General features: G+C 38.8%; 1 protein-coding gene across 1 annotated transcript; it reads right to left on the bottom strand.

Annotated features, from left to right (window-relative positions):
- Positions 1 to 281: 281 nt before the first annotated feature.
- Positions 282 to 17,349, bottom strand: LOC123752770 (broad-complex core protein isoforms 1/2/3/4/5). The gene is made up of 6 exons (XM_045734792.2): positions 17,182 to 17,349; positions 14,031 to 14,125; positions 11,299 to 11,922; positions 9,301 to 9,594; positions 6,514 to 6,636; positions 282 to 5,612 (listed from the first exon to the last, which is right to left on the bottom strand). The coding sequence occupies exons 2-6, from the start codon at positions 14,109 to 14,111 to the stop codon at positions 5,349 to 5,351; spliced, it is 1,386 nt and encodes a 461-aa protein (XP_045590748.2). The 5' UTR covers positions 14,112 to 14,125; positions 17,182 to 17,349; the 3' UTR covers positions 282 to 5,348.
- Positions 17,350 to 17,672: the final 323 nt, after the last annotated feature.

The raw sequence follows: 17,672 nt of genomic DNA, 5'->3' as shown, positions 1-17,672 counted from the left end.
TGGCTACTAGGTACGACATATATATATATATATAAATTTATTAAGTATATAAACATATATATATATATAAATATATATATTTATTAAATATATATAAATATTATAAATTATACCAAAAGGAAGAACTGTGCTTGTGGAGCACTGATATAATTTTTACAGCAAGGAGTCTCAAGATGGAACAATATATTGAACGAGTTGTGCCACATGAACACAAATGTTAAGACTGTATTCACCAACATTTAATATTCGAAAAAAAATAAATGTATTATAAAATTTCCAACATGCTTTATCATTTTATAATATTTAAAGTACATTAGATGCAAAGTGGTGTACACACAATTATTTATGGATCTACCATGGACTTGATAATGACAAACTATACTAGTTAAACTACTAACAATAACATGTGATCTTTTTCCCCCTCTCCTTCAAGCGTACAAATTGGAAACCTACTTTTCAGTTACATAATATTGTAAATAATTTTATGTAGCATGTACAGGATTAACATAATGTACTACATGTATGTAGAAGAAAGGTCACAAGATATGCCTGCTAAAAGCATTTATTCTGTCTTAAAACAGTGATTAAAATCTCCTAACTAGACAGACAATATCTGCATTTACATGAGGCAAATTTTGTTAGTTTGCAGTACACTCCATGGGTAGATATGTGGTCTGGATAACACATTCCACAGTAAGTTTTAATGAATATATTTCTAACAATTTTCAGTATTTAAACAAGCAATGATGTAAACAGAAGTTGAGTAACAAAATAGTAAAGTTCAAGTTAAAAAAATATACAGCTATAACTTGACTATATAGACAGCTACATGTTTTCTGTACACCACTTGTTTTGGGATTGTTCAATTAAAGTTGGCTATAAAGTGGAGGCACGAGCGTTCATGGTGCGGCACTGAAGCCTTCATAACAGATTTTCTTGGCCAGATCAACAAAATATATGAACACCTGAACAAAATGCATGATGTGTTGTACGAACAACACATCAAGTTGATTTTTTCTCCATCACATTTGCTCATAGTTTACCTTAAATTGTCAAGGTAATAAACCACTTCAGAAACAGGTTGTTAGTCCAGTTTCAAGGTGTCCATAAAGCACATGGCTGTCTATACAGTCTTGATTTTTCATAAAGCAACTTTCTAGCATTTCTAAACATGGATTAATTGTTATATCTTCTCATGAACAATAATTTAAAAGCCCCTGTTCTTGCATTGGCAGATGAATTTATCAACCAATAAATACTTTAACAATTGTATAACAGAATATTCTTATGCCTAAATAATCAACACTACTTACATTATAGCAGTGTTCTACTGGAGAGTATTATAAAATTTAACAACTTTGTACGTTTGACCAAATGGAAAATGTACACATTACAGTACAGGCAAGCCTGCCTCGTGCTCCTTGAAAATGGCATACTGTATTTTCTAAAAATGCATTATATAAACTGAACGTGCAGAACAAATAGGGGGTTACAAACACAATCATGGCTAAGTTATGCACATAATACATAATTTACTTGGATTACACACAGAAATCCCAATTGCGTGATGCATCTAATGAACAAATCTACAAGGGCCGTGATGAGGATTCAAACCTGCATCAGAGAGCATCCCAGACACTGCCTTAATCGACCGAGCTACAATATGGTCAAAAGGAGTTGAAACTGAAGTTCTACTGAACTTGCTGGATCTTGCAGCCTCTCCGAGGCACACACCAGGGTTTTACACAACCCCCAACTCCCCCATGCACTCTAGCTATGTCAATAGGCCGTTCTCCCTCTTCGCCCTTACTTCATTACACACACAAATCACAATTGGATTTGTGGATTTGTTCATTTGATGCATCACGCTATTGTGATTTCTGTGTGTAATGAAATAAGGGCGAAGAGGGAGAACGGCCTATTGACATAGCTTGAGTGCATGGGGGGGGGGGGAAGAGTTGTGTAAAACCCTGGTTTGTGCCTCGGAGAGGCTGCAGGATCCAACAAGTTCAGTAGAACTTCAGTTTCAACTCCTTTTGACCCTGTCGTAGCTCAGTTGATTAAGGCAGCGTCTGGGATGCTCTCGGACAAAGGTTCGAATCCTCGTCACGGCCCTTGTGAATTTGTTAACTTGGATTAAAAGTGATCTCGTGTGTGGGTGGGGGGAGGGGAATTGTAGGGGGATGGGATGAATATGGACAGCTTTGTGTGCATAGCAATGAATTTGTTGGATGATGGATGGATAGTAGACTGGGAAAGTGGTCATGAGGATAAACTTACTTAAGGAGTGGCGAGTTGCCACCAACCTGTTGAGCAACTGGCTCACACATCGCAAACATTTGCCGTCTTCCCTAATCTGAGCCTCGCTGACTCTCCCTCCCTGGCTAAGGATATGAAAGGAGGCAAGGTGAGTGCTGGATGGGTTTTAGATAAGGCTATAGTAATATCTAATTTAAATCATCACAAAAATAGTTCAAGAAATTACATAACGTTTTTGTATCAAGTTAATTGGCTAGTGATTCTGTGCATAGGAGAGTGGGAGGAGGACAAGTGGATACTGTGCTAGCTCAAGTACCTTCACATTCTCATAAGACATAAACAAGGATACAAACTATAGTACCATATCATCTGTTGCAAATGATGGAGTTTTATGAAAGTAGGCAATACAGAGGACACAGCATACCTCCTATCTGATGTAAAACAGGCCCTTCAATGGGCCACATTTTATATGTTTAATGAAGGTAAGTTTCAGCCCCTGTACTATTGAAAAATATAAAATCAGAAGCCACATAAAATGCAGTCAAATCACACTATAGAATGAAAAAGCAATGTAAAAGATCTGGGAGTAATCGTTAGAAGACCCTATCTTTAACCGCTGCACTGCGCCATAGTTTAAGATGACATGTCGTTTGTGCACAGAAAATTGCCCCCCTCTCCCCCCCAAAAAAAAATTTCATTCTAATATTGTTAAAATGCATTCCCTCTAAAATGCATGATCACAGGAAAAACAAAAATTTATCTGTAACATACTTGGAATGAGGAAGTAGGGCATGTGCTGTCAACAGCTGAATATTGCCAAACACTGTGGTGGGGGATGCTGCAAAGATATTTATAATTATTTAAAAGTTTTTGGTTAAATGTGTGGAACACTGCCATGGTAAAACATATGATGCCACTATCTTGTTGCATGCATATTATATTCTTAGATTAATAAAACAGTGTTTTTGATGTTACACTATATACACATGATATACAATATATAACTTTTTATAAACAATAACAAACCATAAAGTAATGCTGGTGCATGTCATAATACAATCTTAGCACAGTATAAAGCAACAAGCTACGATCAGCTAACCCCAGAAGTATGCTACACACATTGCTATTATTATTACTACAAACACTGCTATTATCATCAGATTCCTGTCATTTTCTCATGATTCTCATAATTTTGTGGAAAATGATTCATATTTATTTTCTAAAGGAACATGACATCACGTTGCATGATGTATAGATTCATGAAACCTTGGCTGTGAATGTCTGTCTCCTGCTGTGATCATCAATCATAACTAGCATTATCTTCACTGATAACTGAACCCTGTACATACCTAAATTTCATTGCAGTCAGGATCATCTATGACACTATCAATGAATAAAATAATTAACCAATTATTTTGCCTCATTATGAATCATCCCCTGATGGTGTGGCCCTGACTTGTGCAGTGGTGCTATGAGCTGCTGCGTGCACCAGCCTTGGTTGCTCTGGCAGCACTGAGGCTCTTGTTGAGGAAAGTAGATGATTTTATATTTTTCTCTCAAGAAGACACCCAATTACTGGAGTCCTGAGGCACAGGATGCGAGCCCTATGTACCCGCACAAGTTTTGAATGCTTCACTATACCTAAAAACACCTTAAAGCACTATGTGCACCACCAGTCAATGCACAGTGCAGGAGCTAAAGAACACAAAGGAGTTGTTATTACTGCAAGAAAAATGACAGGTTGGATAACAAGAACCTTTCAAACAAGAGATTCCATACAACGATACTTTTCAAGACACTACTGCAAAATAACAGCCCCGTTCAAAACTGGAGAAATTGTAGACCTGGAGAGCATGAAAAGAACCTTTTCTGCTAGAATCCAATTTATAACGCATCCAAATTATTGGAACTAATTAAATTTTTTAACTATATTCTCTAAAAGTGCAGGTGGGATACATAATAATTACTAATTGTAGGTATTGACTCTAACACTGCACTTGGAAATATTACACAAGACCAAGAAGCAGGAAGGATGTGCAAAAATAGCCCCATTGAAAAGCAGAGGTGCAATATGTATGCCGAGAGAGAACTTTTTCAACAACAAAGGGCCAAAATGTTTCAACTCGCTTCCCCCACACAAAAGGGGCACAACTGGCTGGCATCTCCTGGTGTTCAAGAGGAAACTCGATAAACACCTCCAAAGGATACCTATCAACCAGGCTGTGATTCATACATCAGGCTGTAAGCAGCTGCATCCAACAGTCTGGTTGATCAGACCACAAACCAGGAGACTTGGTCAAAGACCAAGGCCTGGTCTCTGACCAAGTCCTGATCCTCTGACTCGCCACAAGGCAAAGTGGGCATGTGCACTAGAGAGGAGGAGAATGAGTGGGTTAGATAATGGGTTTGTGCATGGGAGAGGAGGAGAATGAGTGGGTTAGAGAGTGTGTGTGTGTGTGTGTGTGCATGCAGTGGTTATGAGAGTTGGTGGGTGGGAGGAGGAAGCCAAATCATGATTTTCTTTGCATGACGTGTGGTTAAATTATTTAATGCAATTTAAATTATTAGTCACTAAACAAAAACCACATGATGGAAAAAATGGGTATATATGCACTTTATATACAAGACTGTACTGTATTAATCAAAAACATTAAAAGTTACACATTTCATCAAAGACAAGTGTGTGATTACTGACCTTTTAATAAGATATTAGTTTTGGATAACTAAAATGCTTCTAATGAAGCAACAGAGGTACAGACTATATGCAATAAATACAAACCACACAATACTACCATCAATACTGTAAACAATCTCTAAATATAAAAATACTGGCAAAGGATATAAATTATCTCTGAAAAAATTATAAAATTAATCGGGAATGATCACCTAAATAACCGGTCAAATGTTAAAAAATGCAAATTCAATAAGCTTTGCTTAACATATATCTTGACACACAAAATCACCGGAAGGACTGCAGACCTCATAGGATCAGTTTTATCACATCCTTACAAACCGGATAAATGGATTCACAACCTGGGGTATGTCAGACCAGCAGAGCAACAACAATGAATAAATTAAGCTAATAACTTTTAAACAGCATCAACTTGTGAATGTTTACTCATGCAGTGTCGATTTACCACACTTTTGCGACTAGAGCGAAATGGGCAAAACGCACAAGAAAATGGCTTTTCCCCAGAGTGTCTACGGCAATGTCTAATGAAGACAGAGTGCCAGGGTGTGGAGTAATTACAGTGTGTACAGCGATGCATCTTCTTTTCCGAGTACATCTGAGACGAATCTTTTGGAGGTCTACCTCTGTGCCGGAACAGCTCATTACTGTTATTTTGTATCATCTGGAATAAAAGTGACATTCATATCCTTGCTATTCATGTTAAATCAAATAATTAAAGAATAATTGACCAACAAAAATACTTTCAATTATCAGTTAAATTGACTTTTATTGAAGAATGAAAATAACCAAAATGTACATCACAGATGTTGGCTCTACTGTAATGTATCTTATCTTCAAATTGATGTATATCATAATTAGCCCTTCAAAAAGATAAATTAGGGCAATACAAATTTATATGTTAATTTGTAAATACTTATATCATCTCTTGATTACTTAACTGAAAGGTTACATAGGAGTTAGGAACTGTTTATTCATATAGTCTTATACTAATTAAGATACAGTGGCTAGTTACTTAACATCCAGGATTTCTAGACTATGTGAAGCCGTCTTGCATAATAAAAATCAAGAAAACAAGCAGGAGGCAGAGGCAGCTAAATGCATCAATGGAGAAAATAAATGAATGTATGAACCAAAATGTTTAAATTTCTTTATGTTTTCCACTTTCCTGGGTGGAGGGGATGATAGTCCCCCCCCCAAAAAAAAAAAGAAAAAGTGAAAATATGTAGATAAAATAAAATCTCTTCATTAACACTATACTGTACAACATCAAGGATAAACAAGCAAAGTTCTTCAGCAGCACCACCCAATTACTTAACAAGACCGGTGCCTCTCATTGTCACACCACAAATTCAGTTTGTCTTTAATAGCTACTTTCTAGTTATGTCCTTGTGTCTTGTCTACAGTAATGTGTTAATAAAGATTCAACATTTTGTGCAACTTATTCTAATATAAGTGCAAGAGCTTTAGAAGACTTATGTGGCAGCTTTGCTAGAACAGATTAACAGATGAAGAGTAATGCAGCCATTTCATTAAAGGAAGTAATAAAGTGCTACAAGACTGACCGCTTGGTGGGGCGGGTGGTTCTGCAGGCTCAGGTGGCTCGCTAGCTGATTGTACAATTCCTGCTGGGTGTCACAGCTGTAGCTCTCTAGTCCCATGAATCCATCATAGCCATCAACTATGTTCTGATATATGAAGCAGCATTAATAGTGCTATGCTTACTGGATAAGCATAAACATCTAATGACAAATTATTAAATGAAGTCTGTAAAAGAAATAATTAAAGATAAATTATTTGTAAAGCCTTTCTGTTATAACACTAAAATTAAGCATGCGAATGAAATATATTTTTTACTCCTGTGCAACTTGCAAGGTAATACAGAGTATAATAAGATTCAAGTTAGATGAACACCTAGGGAAAAACAAACTTATTACTATATGAATCAACAATGTTCATGAAAGGAAAATCTTAAGTGACCAATCCAGCAGAATTTTCCCTGGATGACTTAAGATCAGACATGAAAGGGAAAGATGAGTACACTGCACATTCCTAAATTATAGGAAAAGCTTTTGATTCTTTCTCCTACATAGCTTTTGCCTTTTCATAGAGGGATGAGGAAAAGAAATGGCTTATATTCATGCTCTGCTAATTTGGATGGCAGGTAAGCATGGTTTGTAAGGTCCCTTGCTATTGCAATATAGTCAAACCACGTGTACAAAACCTTGTGTATAGGCATCAGTGAATATATTCCTAGTATCCTATTATACCCAGCCCTCAAGTATGCTCTCACAGTATACCCAGCCCTCAAGTATGCCCTCACAGTATACCCAGCCCTCAAGTATGCTCTCACAATATACCCAGCCCTCAAGTATGCTCTCACAATATACCCAGCCCTCAAGTATGCTCTCACAGTATACCCAGCCCTCAAGTATGCTCTCACAATATACCCAGTCCTCGAGTATGCTCTCACAATACTTGCAATGTAGTTTCTTTTTATTATAAAAGTCTTTTGCTTATTCAAGAACTAAATGCTTTATTATATTTGTTGTCCATGAACATGCTGGAAGGGTGACAGGGAGACTGCTGACATTGATGAATAATTTTCTAACTGCCAGAAAGATGAGGGGAGTAATCAGAGGTAATGCATCTGACTGGAGGAGTGTTAATACCAAGAGTACCACAGGGTTCAGTTCTTGCACCAGTAATGTTCACTGTCTACATTAATGATCTACCAGAAGGAATACAGAATTATATGCACATATTTGCTGATGATGCTAAACTTCTAGGGAAGACGAGAGACTTAGACGACTCTCATGCCCTTCAAAATGACCTGGATAAAATAAGTATAGAGTACAATGTGGCAAATGAATTCATTGTGAATAAATGGCTTGTATTGGAAACTAGAATAGGTGAAACTAGGTCACACACAACCTACAAGTTATATGGAAAGGAATTAAAGAACTAATAAAGAAAGATGTACAGGTGGTTAAGGATAGTAGACTCACCAGAGGAGCACAATAAGAACACTGCTAGGAGCAAATACTATGCTTCCCAACTTTAGAATCGCTTTTAAATACATGGATGGTGAAATACAGTACTAAAGAAACTGTTCATGACTTTTTCAAGTCTAAAACTAGAATATGCAGCAGTTGTATGGTGTCCATATCTCAAGAAGCACATCAACAAACTGGAAAAGGTCCAAAGACATGTAATGAAATGGCTTCTGGAACTGAAGGACAAGATCTACGAGGAGAGGCTACAGGCGTTAAATATGCCAAAGCTAGAAGATAAAAGAACGAGAGGTGACATGATGACTACACACAAAATAGTAACATGAATTTTCAAAATTGATGAATTCTTGAAACCTGGTACTTCAAAAACAATAGGTCATAGATTTAAGCTACGGAAACAAAGTTGCCAAAAAAGTTAAGAGAAGGTGGTGGTTGCCAAACTTGTCAGTAGTTTCAAAGCATCATATGACAGTATCTTGAGATGATTTCGGGGCTTTAGTGTCCCCTGCGGCTCGGTCCTCGACCAGGCCTCCACCCCCAGGAAGCAGCCCGTGACAGCTGACTAACACCCAGGTACCTATTTTACTGCTAGGTAACAGGGGCATAGGGTGAAAGAAACTCTGCCCATTGTTTCTCGCCGGCACCTAGGATCGAACCCAGGACCACAGGATCACAAGTCCAGCGTGCTGTCCGCTCGGCCGACCGGCTCCCTCCCAGTACAGGGAAGACAGGACACCATAAGGACAGCGCTCATCTTGGAACTACACTTAGGCCTTTACTAGTACTCTTTAGGGTTTTCATTACTGCCTCATATGAGATTATTCACTAGTTTGCTGTTATGGTTAAGTAATAAAGATAAAGTTGATATTAGTGAATAAAACTAATAATTATATTTATGATGATACCATATTTGGCCAACCATCAGGTGTATGTTTTAATGTCTTGCCTATGGAGCAGAACACAGCTGGCAGTGGTGTAAGTGTTGGCCTTGACAGCCTTTGGTTCATCACACCTGTTTCACATGCTACGGATGAGTGCCAAGCTCTTGCATTAATATTTTGACTACAACTGAATGAAGTTTTCATTGTTGCATAATAATTACATGATCAGTCACAAGGTCTTCAAGTTTCCGGCTTCCCTATAATGCATATGACCTTCACTTATCTGCATAATGTGCTTCAGTGAAAAAGCTAAAAATTTATTTATAAATAAATTCTTCACTTATAATGAAGATCTGATTTTCACATGAAAACATTAATAAATATATTTATTGTTTAAATCTCATGAATGCCATAAGTTTTGAATGAGTCGTTACCTCTTGTATCCATGCTAACTCACTTGAGACATCCTGGAAGGTCCTGGGTTGTGGTGATCACTGGTGTCCGAGGGAAGAGAGCCAACATATCCTGGGGTATCCTGCGACACATTCCTCTCATTTACATCTGGTGCCTCATACTTGGGGTGATAACCTTGTGTCATGTGATCCTCTAGGCCTCCTCCTTCACTTTCACCCACTTGTCCACCACCATCAGATAAAGCATGGTAATCTATTTCACTGTTGTATGACAAGTCTGCTCTGTCTTCAGGGCTGTCCACTATCTCTTCCTTCACTGCAGTCTCATTAAATATATCCTGTAATGAAAATAAAAATTTAATAATACTATATAGCTATATTTTACTCTTACCCAATTGTCACTATATGTGAAGGGCCGGTTACCTTGCGATGATTTCGGGCTCAACGTCCCCGCAGCCCGGTCTTTGACCAGGCCTCCTAGGTACCTAATAAACCTTGGGGGCCATGTACCTAATAAACCTTGGGGGCCATGTACCAAATAAACCTAGGGGGCCATGTACCTAATAAACCTTGGGGGCCATGTACCTAATAAACCTAGGGGGCCATGTACCTAATAAACCTTGGGGGCCATGTACCTAATAAACCTAGGGGGCCATGTACCTAATAAACCTTGGGGGCCATGTACCAAATAAACCTAGGGGGCCATGTACCAAATAAACCTAGGGGGCCATGTACCTAATAAACCTTGGGGGCCATGTACCAAATAAGCCTAGGGGGCCATGTACCTAATAAACCTAGGGGGCCATGTACCTAATAAACCTTGGGGGCCATGTACCAAATAAACCTTGGGGGCCATGTACCAAATAAACCTAGGGGGCCATGTACCTAATAAACCTTGGGGGCCATGTACCAAATAAGCCTAGGGGGCCATGTACCTAATAAACCTTGGGGGCCATGTACCAAATAAACCTTGGGGGCCATGTACCTAATAAACCTAGGGGGCCATGTACCTAATAAGCCTAGGGGGCCATGTACCTAATAAACCTAGGGGGCCATGTACCTAATAAACCTTGGGGGCCATGTACCAAATAAACCTAGGGGGCCATGTACCTAATAAACCTTGGGGGCCATGTACCTAATAAACCTAGGAGGCCATGTACCTAATAAACCTTTGGGGGCCATGTACCAAATAAGCCTAGGGGGCCATGTACCTAATAAACCTTTGGGGGCCATGTACCAAATAAGCCTAGGGGGCCATGTACCTAATAAACCTAGGGGGCCATGTACCTAATAAACCTTTGGGGGTCATGTACCAAATAAGCCTAGGGGGCCATGTACCTAATAAACCTAGGGGGCCATGTACCTAATAAACCTAGGGGGCCATGTACCTAATAAACCTTGGGGGCCATGTACCTAATAAACCTAGGGGGCCATGTACCTAATAAACCTTGGGGGCCATGTACCTAATAAACCTTGGGGGCCATGTACCTAATAAACCTTTGGGGGCCATGTACCAAATAAACCTAGGGGGCCATGTACCTAATAAACCTTGGGGGCCATGTACCTAATAAACCTTGGGGGCCATGTACCTAATAAACCTAGGGTGCCATGTACCTAATAAACCTTGGGGGCCATGTACCTAATAAACCTAGGGGGCCATGTACCTAATAAACGTATGTTGGTATTGGGGTTCCCCGCCCGCATCCAGGGTTGAACTACTGACCCTCCCCAAGATGCAACCCCACAACAATTGACTAACTTCCAGGTTCCTATTTACTGCTAGGTGAACAGAGGTATTAGGTGAAAGGAATGTGCCCAACCATTTCTGTCCTTCCAGGGATTCAAACCCAGGATTCCCTATTATAAGTCAAGAATGAATCCAACTGCAATACATTACTATAGTCATAAATAAATAATAATAATACTGACTTTAAATGTGCTGGCAAATATTTTGTATATTTTATAAATTTTACAGAACACTATGAAATCTAACATTTTTAGACGTTTCATTAATTTTCCAAATGTCCACAAATATGACTGACCTTAAATGGCATATCTGGAGTGCATTCCAACTCAGACTTGCGAGCTATTTGATTATTATTACCGACAGCCAAGTGATCTGCAGCATTAACTGATGTGTTGACTCCATTTACTCCCTCTTCTCCTTCCCCGGTGATCTGTTCCTCCTCCAAGGTCCGTCTTGATTCATGATTATACGATGTGTCGGATTGGGAGCAGCTTTCTCGGATCTTATTACTGCTGAAAGTTGCATCATCATTTACAGGTACTGGGGAAATATTCTCTTCTTTTTTTCTTTTTTTAGGTTTTGGACTTGCCACGTCATTGCTCAAGCTACTACCAGGCCGAGTGTCAGTGGCGTGCGAGGGAAGCCCATCCGGTACGGCCAGGCCCTTAACTCTCAGTGACTCGGCAGCTTTGAGAAGACTTGTCAGGTCGTTCTGAGATACACTTGCAACTCCTTGATACATGTAACTAAACAGGGCATTCACATCTTTGCAAGTAATATCTTTGAGCACAATGACTGGATGCTTACACGATGTTTGCTGGAATATTTCTTCAAAATATTCACTGCATGCTGCTAGTACTAACTTGTGTGCAGGGTAGAACTTGCCTTCACATGCTACAGTTACATCAGTATAATTCTCCTGAAACACAGACAACACCAATAAGTAAAATAGTAGAGCATTGAATCATTATAATAAAGTGAAGAAGTTTGATTGCAGTCAATACTGTACAGTATCTCTGAAATATCTTGCAATACAAACAACATTATGAACATTTTCAAAAACATAAAATTTCCCTCCTTCCAGTCAAATGCATTAAGCAAGATATAAAACAAAGATAACCTTATGAAACAACATGAAAGCATCTTTCCAAGCAAAATCAGTTTCTCTCTAAGGTAAGATCTGCTGGGTTATATGACCAGGATACTAAACAGTAAGGGAGTTTTACAAGTGCTCCACACACACAGTTACTATAGGTGCTAGGGAGTCACTTTAAGAGATGGTAGTCCAGAGCAGAATGAGTGACAGGTGAGTATTGTATGACAGTGATGTTAAATGATATAATGCACAACTGGTTTGATATTAATGTAGGTGTGTTTACCTATCTATACTTACCCATCACTGACTATGGGAGAGCGAGATCTAGCTCTTTATATCCCCCCCTCATAGCTGTTGGTACCTAACATGCTAATTGAGGAGCCGGTCGGCCGAGTGGACAGCACGCTGGACTTGTGATCCTGTGGTCCTGGGATCGATCCCAGGCGCCGGCGAGAAACAATGGGCAGAGTTTCTTTCACCCTATGCCCCTGTTACCTAGCAGTAAAATAGGTACCTGGGTGTTAGTCAGCTGTCACAGGCTGCTTCCTGGGGGTAGAGGCCTGGTCGAGGACCGGGCTGCGGGGACACTAAAAAGCCCCGAAATCATCTCAAGATAACCTCAAGATAAGTCTCTCAACATGAATGTTTTCATAATTCTATTTATTAATGTTGTGGAAAGAATTGGCTTCAGCAACCTCTTCCTTAAACAATGCATTCCACTTGCCAGCCATTCATACAGGGAACAAAAACTTCCTTATATCTATGACTCAATTGCATGTCCAGCTTCCATTAATGTCAGTGGAAGTGTATGCCAGGGTTGTGTAATTCACCCTGGATATATAATACACACAAGAATGAAGTTATGAGGAAGGTCAAGGTAAGAATGTTAGAGAGATGTAACAGGCCTGGTGTACATGTAACATGTACACTAGGATGTAATATATTAGGCCTAATGTACAGGCCTAATATGAGTATCTTGTGTGTGTAAAATTTTATGAATGCAGATGAAGATCTTTTAGAAGAAAGAGCTATACAGACTGAATGAAAACTGGAACGATGTGAGTGAGTAAAGTGGAGAAAAGTAGAGTAATGGTGGTACAAAAGGAAATTTTGTTTGTGAAATAATTGAGAATGGTGAAATGCCAGAAGTGGTCAATCAATTTAAATGTCTGGAAAGTGTGATTACTAAAAGAAGTATTTGGAATCAAAGTTGAGAGTAAGGTCAGTCCAGGAAGCAAAGTAGCCGGCTCAATGAAAGTGTTGGTATAAAAAAAAAAAAAAAAAATTGCTAGGAATAAAATGCAGCCAGAGATATGACTGGAGCAGTGGCATCAATTCTTGCGTATGGTTGTTATACTATGGTTTGGGATGAACGTGAAGGGAACAGATAAAGGAATTAATGTGTCCGTGATGTAAAGTGTTAAAGGCAACAAACTAAGATTGATGAAGATATACTAAGGAAGTTTAAGCATTTTGAGCAATGGATGTTGGTTGGTTGACTGGTGAAGGGCTTGTACTCAAAACAACATGAGAGTAGAGGCAGTTTCTTGTTGCTGCTTCCACAAATTTAGCTTTCCGTGTATCTGTACCCTTGTGAAGTTCTCTATTTTGCTGGAATGTAGCAGTGTTTCTTTATCATTGATAATATAATGAATGGACAAGTTATATTTTTAATATCTGTTTAATATCTATAGTCTTCTTTAAATATATTAATCATATTTTGTTTTCAGAGCTGATACAACCTAACCATGAAAATGGGAATCGAGGTAATGGAATAGTATGCACTCTATTCAAAAGCAAATAAGGTAATCTGAGAACAAATTCAAACAAATAAAACTTTCACATATTTAGTCTATTATAATAACTTAATTATTTAAAATATAACTGCAATGCTCCTAAATCAAATATGAATTTGACAAACTGCCTTCTACCTTTTCTCGAAGAGTAGAAATGACACTGGAGAATGTGGAGCTGTGGTTCTTCCACGACAGAACAAGCATTCTGTCACTCATCTTGGTGCAAGTATCTGAAAAATATTAAAAATAAAGTATTAACATGGAGTTGGCCCACGGAATGAGACAGAATATCAAGATTCAAGGAAAACAATCATCAATGGTTCACCACCTAACCAAGCACAGTGGATGCAGAAAAACCAGAAGGAACAAGTGAAATTGAAATAAGTTTATTGAGGTAAAATACACACAAAGGGATGAGGTAGCTCAAGCTATTCTCACCCCGTTCAGTACATCGTGTTAATACATACATACATATTATGTAATACATACATAATACATATAAACACATCACAAACAATAAACATATTACCAGACATTCTGAGAGATAAACATATACATTTCCTCCTTCACAAGTAGTATGGTATCAGACGTACACACAAATACTTTTATGACCTAAAGGAACAAGTGGTCAAAACTCTACTGGATCACCAGATATCAACAGTCCAGGGAAGAACAGAGGACAAAGCAGCCAAGAAACACCACATACAGGAAAATACAGCAGATGCTGCTACCCAACCAGCGGGTCAGTGCAGTACAAACTGGAGATGGACCAGCCAAAAGCCCAGCAGCTTAAGACAAGACTGCAAGAAACAAATCAAATGGAACCCATTCTGGGAACTGGAAAGCAAAGCCCAACCTCACAGCCAACAGAGAAACAGAGAAGTCTGAAGAGAAAACAATCTCAGGGAAACCCCCAGGGAAGAAAGCCACGAACAAGTTGGAAAGAAAGCAAGAGGGACACAGGCCCACAGAAAAGCACCCAAAGACACATCCAGTAACCTGAGAAGACAAGAAATCCAGAAACTGAAAACCAAACTTGATTGAATATCAAGAACTATGAAAGGCAAAAAAATTAGTGGGCAAGAACTTGAAACCCTGACTCAGTAAGGATCCAATGGGGAACTGACAGTTGGGCAGAAAACAACCCAACCCAGGATTGGGGTCCTGCCAATGCTACCAAAGCCAATGAAGGATGAAGGCAAAAACATAAGCAACCAACCAGTCCAACAAGGAATATATGTGCTAGAAAAGCCCTAAATAGAGACAGAGCAGATGACAAAGAAATCTAATGGGAGCTCAAGAACATCCAAGGGCAGTAGGCCTCACACTGCACAGAGAACAACACACCTGGATAATAATACAAACCATCCCATGGCAGAGTGGAACCCAAGCTATCTGGTCATGGTTGTTGAACCAGAGGACCAGGACATGCAGGCTGGAGGCTCAGGATTACCTTTAACCATTAACATGAGCATTTAATAAAAGGGTACCCAGTCTTTTTTTGCACATCGTTCACTATTTAAAAATTTTGTGGATGTACAATATGTACTTTTACATGTTACAAATATATATATATATATCTTTGCTATATAGTTTTCCTAGTTTTGAGCCTTTTTTTTGTTATACTGTATATTAATGTAATTGCAACTGTTCATCTCACACCCAAGTATGAGGTGAAGTACCTTGGCACTAAGACAAGGTACAGTGGCACCTTGACTTGCAAATTTTTCTAGTTCCAACCCCAATTTCGTTGGAAGATTTGACTCGACTTACGACCTTTGCCTTGAATTGCGACTTTGTTGATACACATATGGGTCGACGGAACGCGTGGTTCCTGGTGGCATGGACGACCCCACTTCAGTTTACCAGACCACCCGCTTAGTAATGATTGCACTTGAATTCTTTGCAAAGAATTTCATTGTTTTTGATCTTATTGTTTTTTGAACATAGAAGTAGTTATTATATATCATTGCCATGGTTACCAAGAAAGTCAGTGATAAGGTTCAACATAAAATACACATGTGAGGATGACCATAAAGAAAAAACAAGTCTATGGAAAGGTTCTTAGTGAGAAAAACAAGGTAAGCCACAACCAGGTCCTACTGGTATGCCTGCAAAACGTAGGAGAGAGAGTACCCCAGAGAAGTCATCATTGCGTGATATTATAATGTAAGGGGACTCCCCTTCCAAACAGTAACACCTCTTCTCCCCCCCCCCCTCCTCCTCACCGTCTTCCATATGCCAACAAGAGTCATCAATAAAGGTAAGCTATAACTTGTACATACTATTATGGGCTCATCATAGCCTGTGCTACATGGACATTTCGTTCAGAGTAGCCAAATCCAAAACAACAACATTGTACATACTATAGGACAAAATATGTGTGCGTATTATGTATGAAATGTATCTTGAAGTTAATATTTTTGGGAGTGTGGAATAGACTAATTAAATTTATATTATTTTTTATGGGAAAATTCACTTCGAGTCAGGAATTTTCGAGTTACGACCCATCTCTGCAAACGGATTAAATTTGAAAACGGAGGTACCACTGTACTACTAATTCAAGAACATAATAACTTGAGAATAAAGGACACGGCAATATAAAAACCAAAGCTGAATGAGGTAACTTAAATGAGGCCTATAAAAAGGCCAAGATAAAGCTGAAGAATAATATTAGACGTCTTGTTAACACTTGCCAAAATAAATCCCAGAATTATATTTGCTTTAATCCATACATTTATGGATCAATGATCTTAATAAAAGTATCCTGTGCTTTTGGGCAAATATCCTTAACACAAAAGCCGAATATTCGGATATAGGTCACTTCACACCCATGACAGTTTACCAATATATTGGAATGAGTTAAAAAAAAACCTAACCCAACGTACCCAAGCAGAGCTGACATAGCTTAACCTAACAACATAACTGTTTAACCATTAGAAAACACATGTGTATAGACCTTTGGCCAGATTCACGAAAGCACTTACGAACCTGTACATCATTCCTCAATCTTTGGCGTTTTTGTTTCCTAGTATTAAACAGTTAATGAGCTCCAAAGCACCAGGAGGCTGTTTATAACAATAACAGTTGAATGGGAAACTTTCATGCTTGTAAACTGTTTAATAAATGTAACCAAAGCCGTCAAAGAATGAGGAAAGATGTACACGTTCGTAAGTGCTTCCGTGAATCTGGCCCCTTGAGTATACCCAAATGTTCACCCATGGCGCCTCTTGGCAGAAACATTGGGGGCTGCTCAGTCCTTAAATAACTCATTCCTGCCACCTACCAGTTCACGTTACTCGGCCTGGGTGATTACTCGTCCTCCTCCCTCCCACTCACTCAGAGTGACACACGCCGGCTAAAGACTCTTCACTTTCACTAGTTTTCGTGGAAGTAGCAGCTGCCCGAGTGAGGAAATGTACGATACCTTTGTTTATGGTGGACCAGGGGTGCCAGGTCTAAACTGCTGACAGTAGCGAGCTGACGTCTAAAAGTAGCGGATTGGCAATAAAAGTAGCCCAAATTTATTTTTTACTGATACAGGGTTTAAAATATTATATTTTAATATATATAGTACATTACACGATTTTAATTGCTTTGTTAATATTATCTCTGTATATATATTTAAAAAAATATGATAATAGAATAACCTATTAATATATGCTGTATGAAGCATAATGTATTGTGCCTTCTAATTTTTGTTAAACTACCATTCAAGCTGTCATTGCAATCAATCTGAGCTACCTATGTGCTTTAATATACCTACAAATTTCTCTC

This window comes from Procambarus clarkii, chromosome 69 (genome assembly GCF_040958095.1).
Source record: "Procambarus clarkii isolate CNS0578487 chromosome 69, FALCON_Pclarkii_2.0, whole genome shotgun sequence".
NCBI classification, from domain to species: Eukaryota; Metazoa; Arthropoda; class Malacostraca; order Decapoda; family Cambaridae; genus Procambarus; species Procambarus clarkii.
This window is presented reverse-complemented; position numbering and strand designations above follow the sequence as displayed.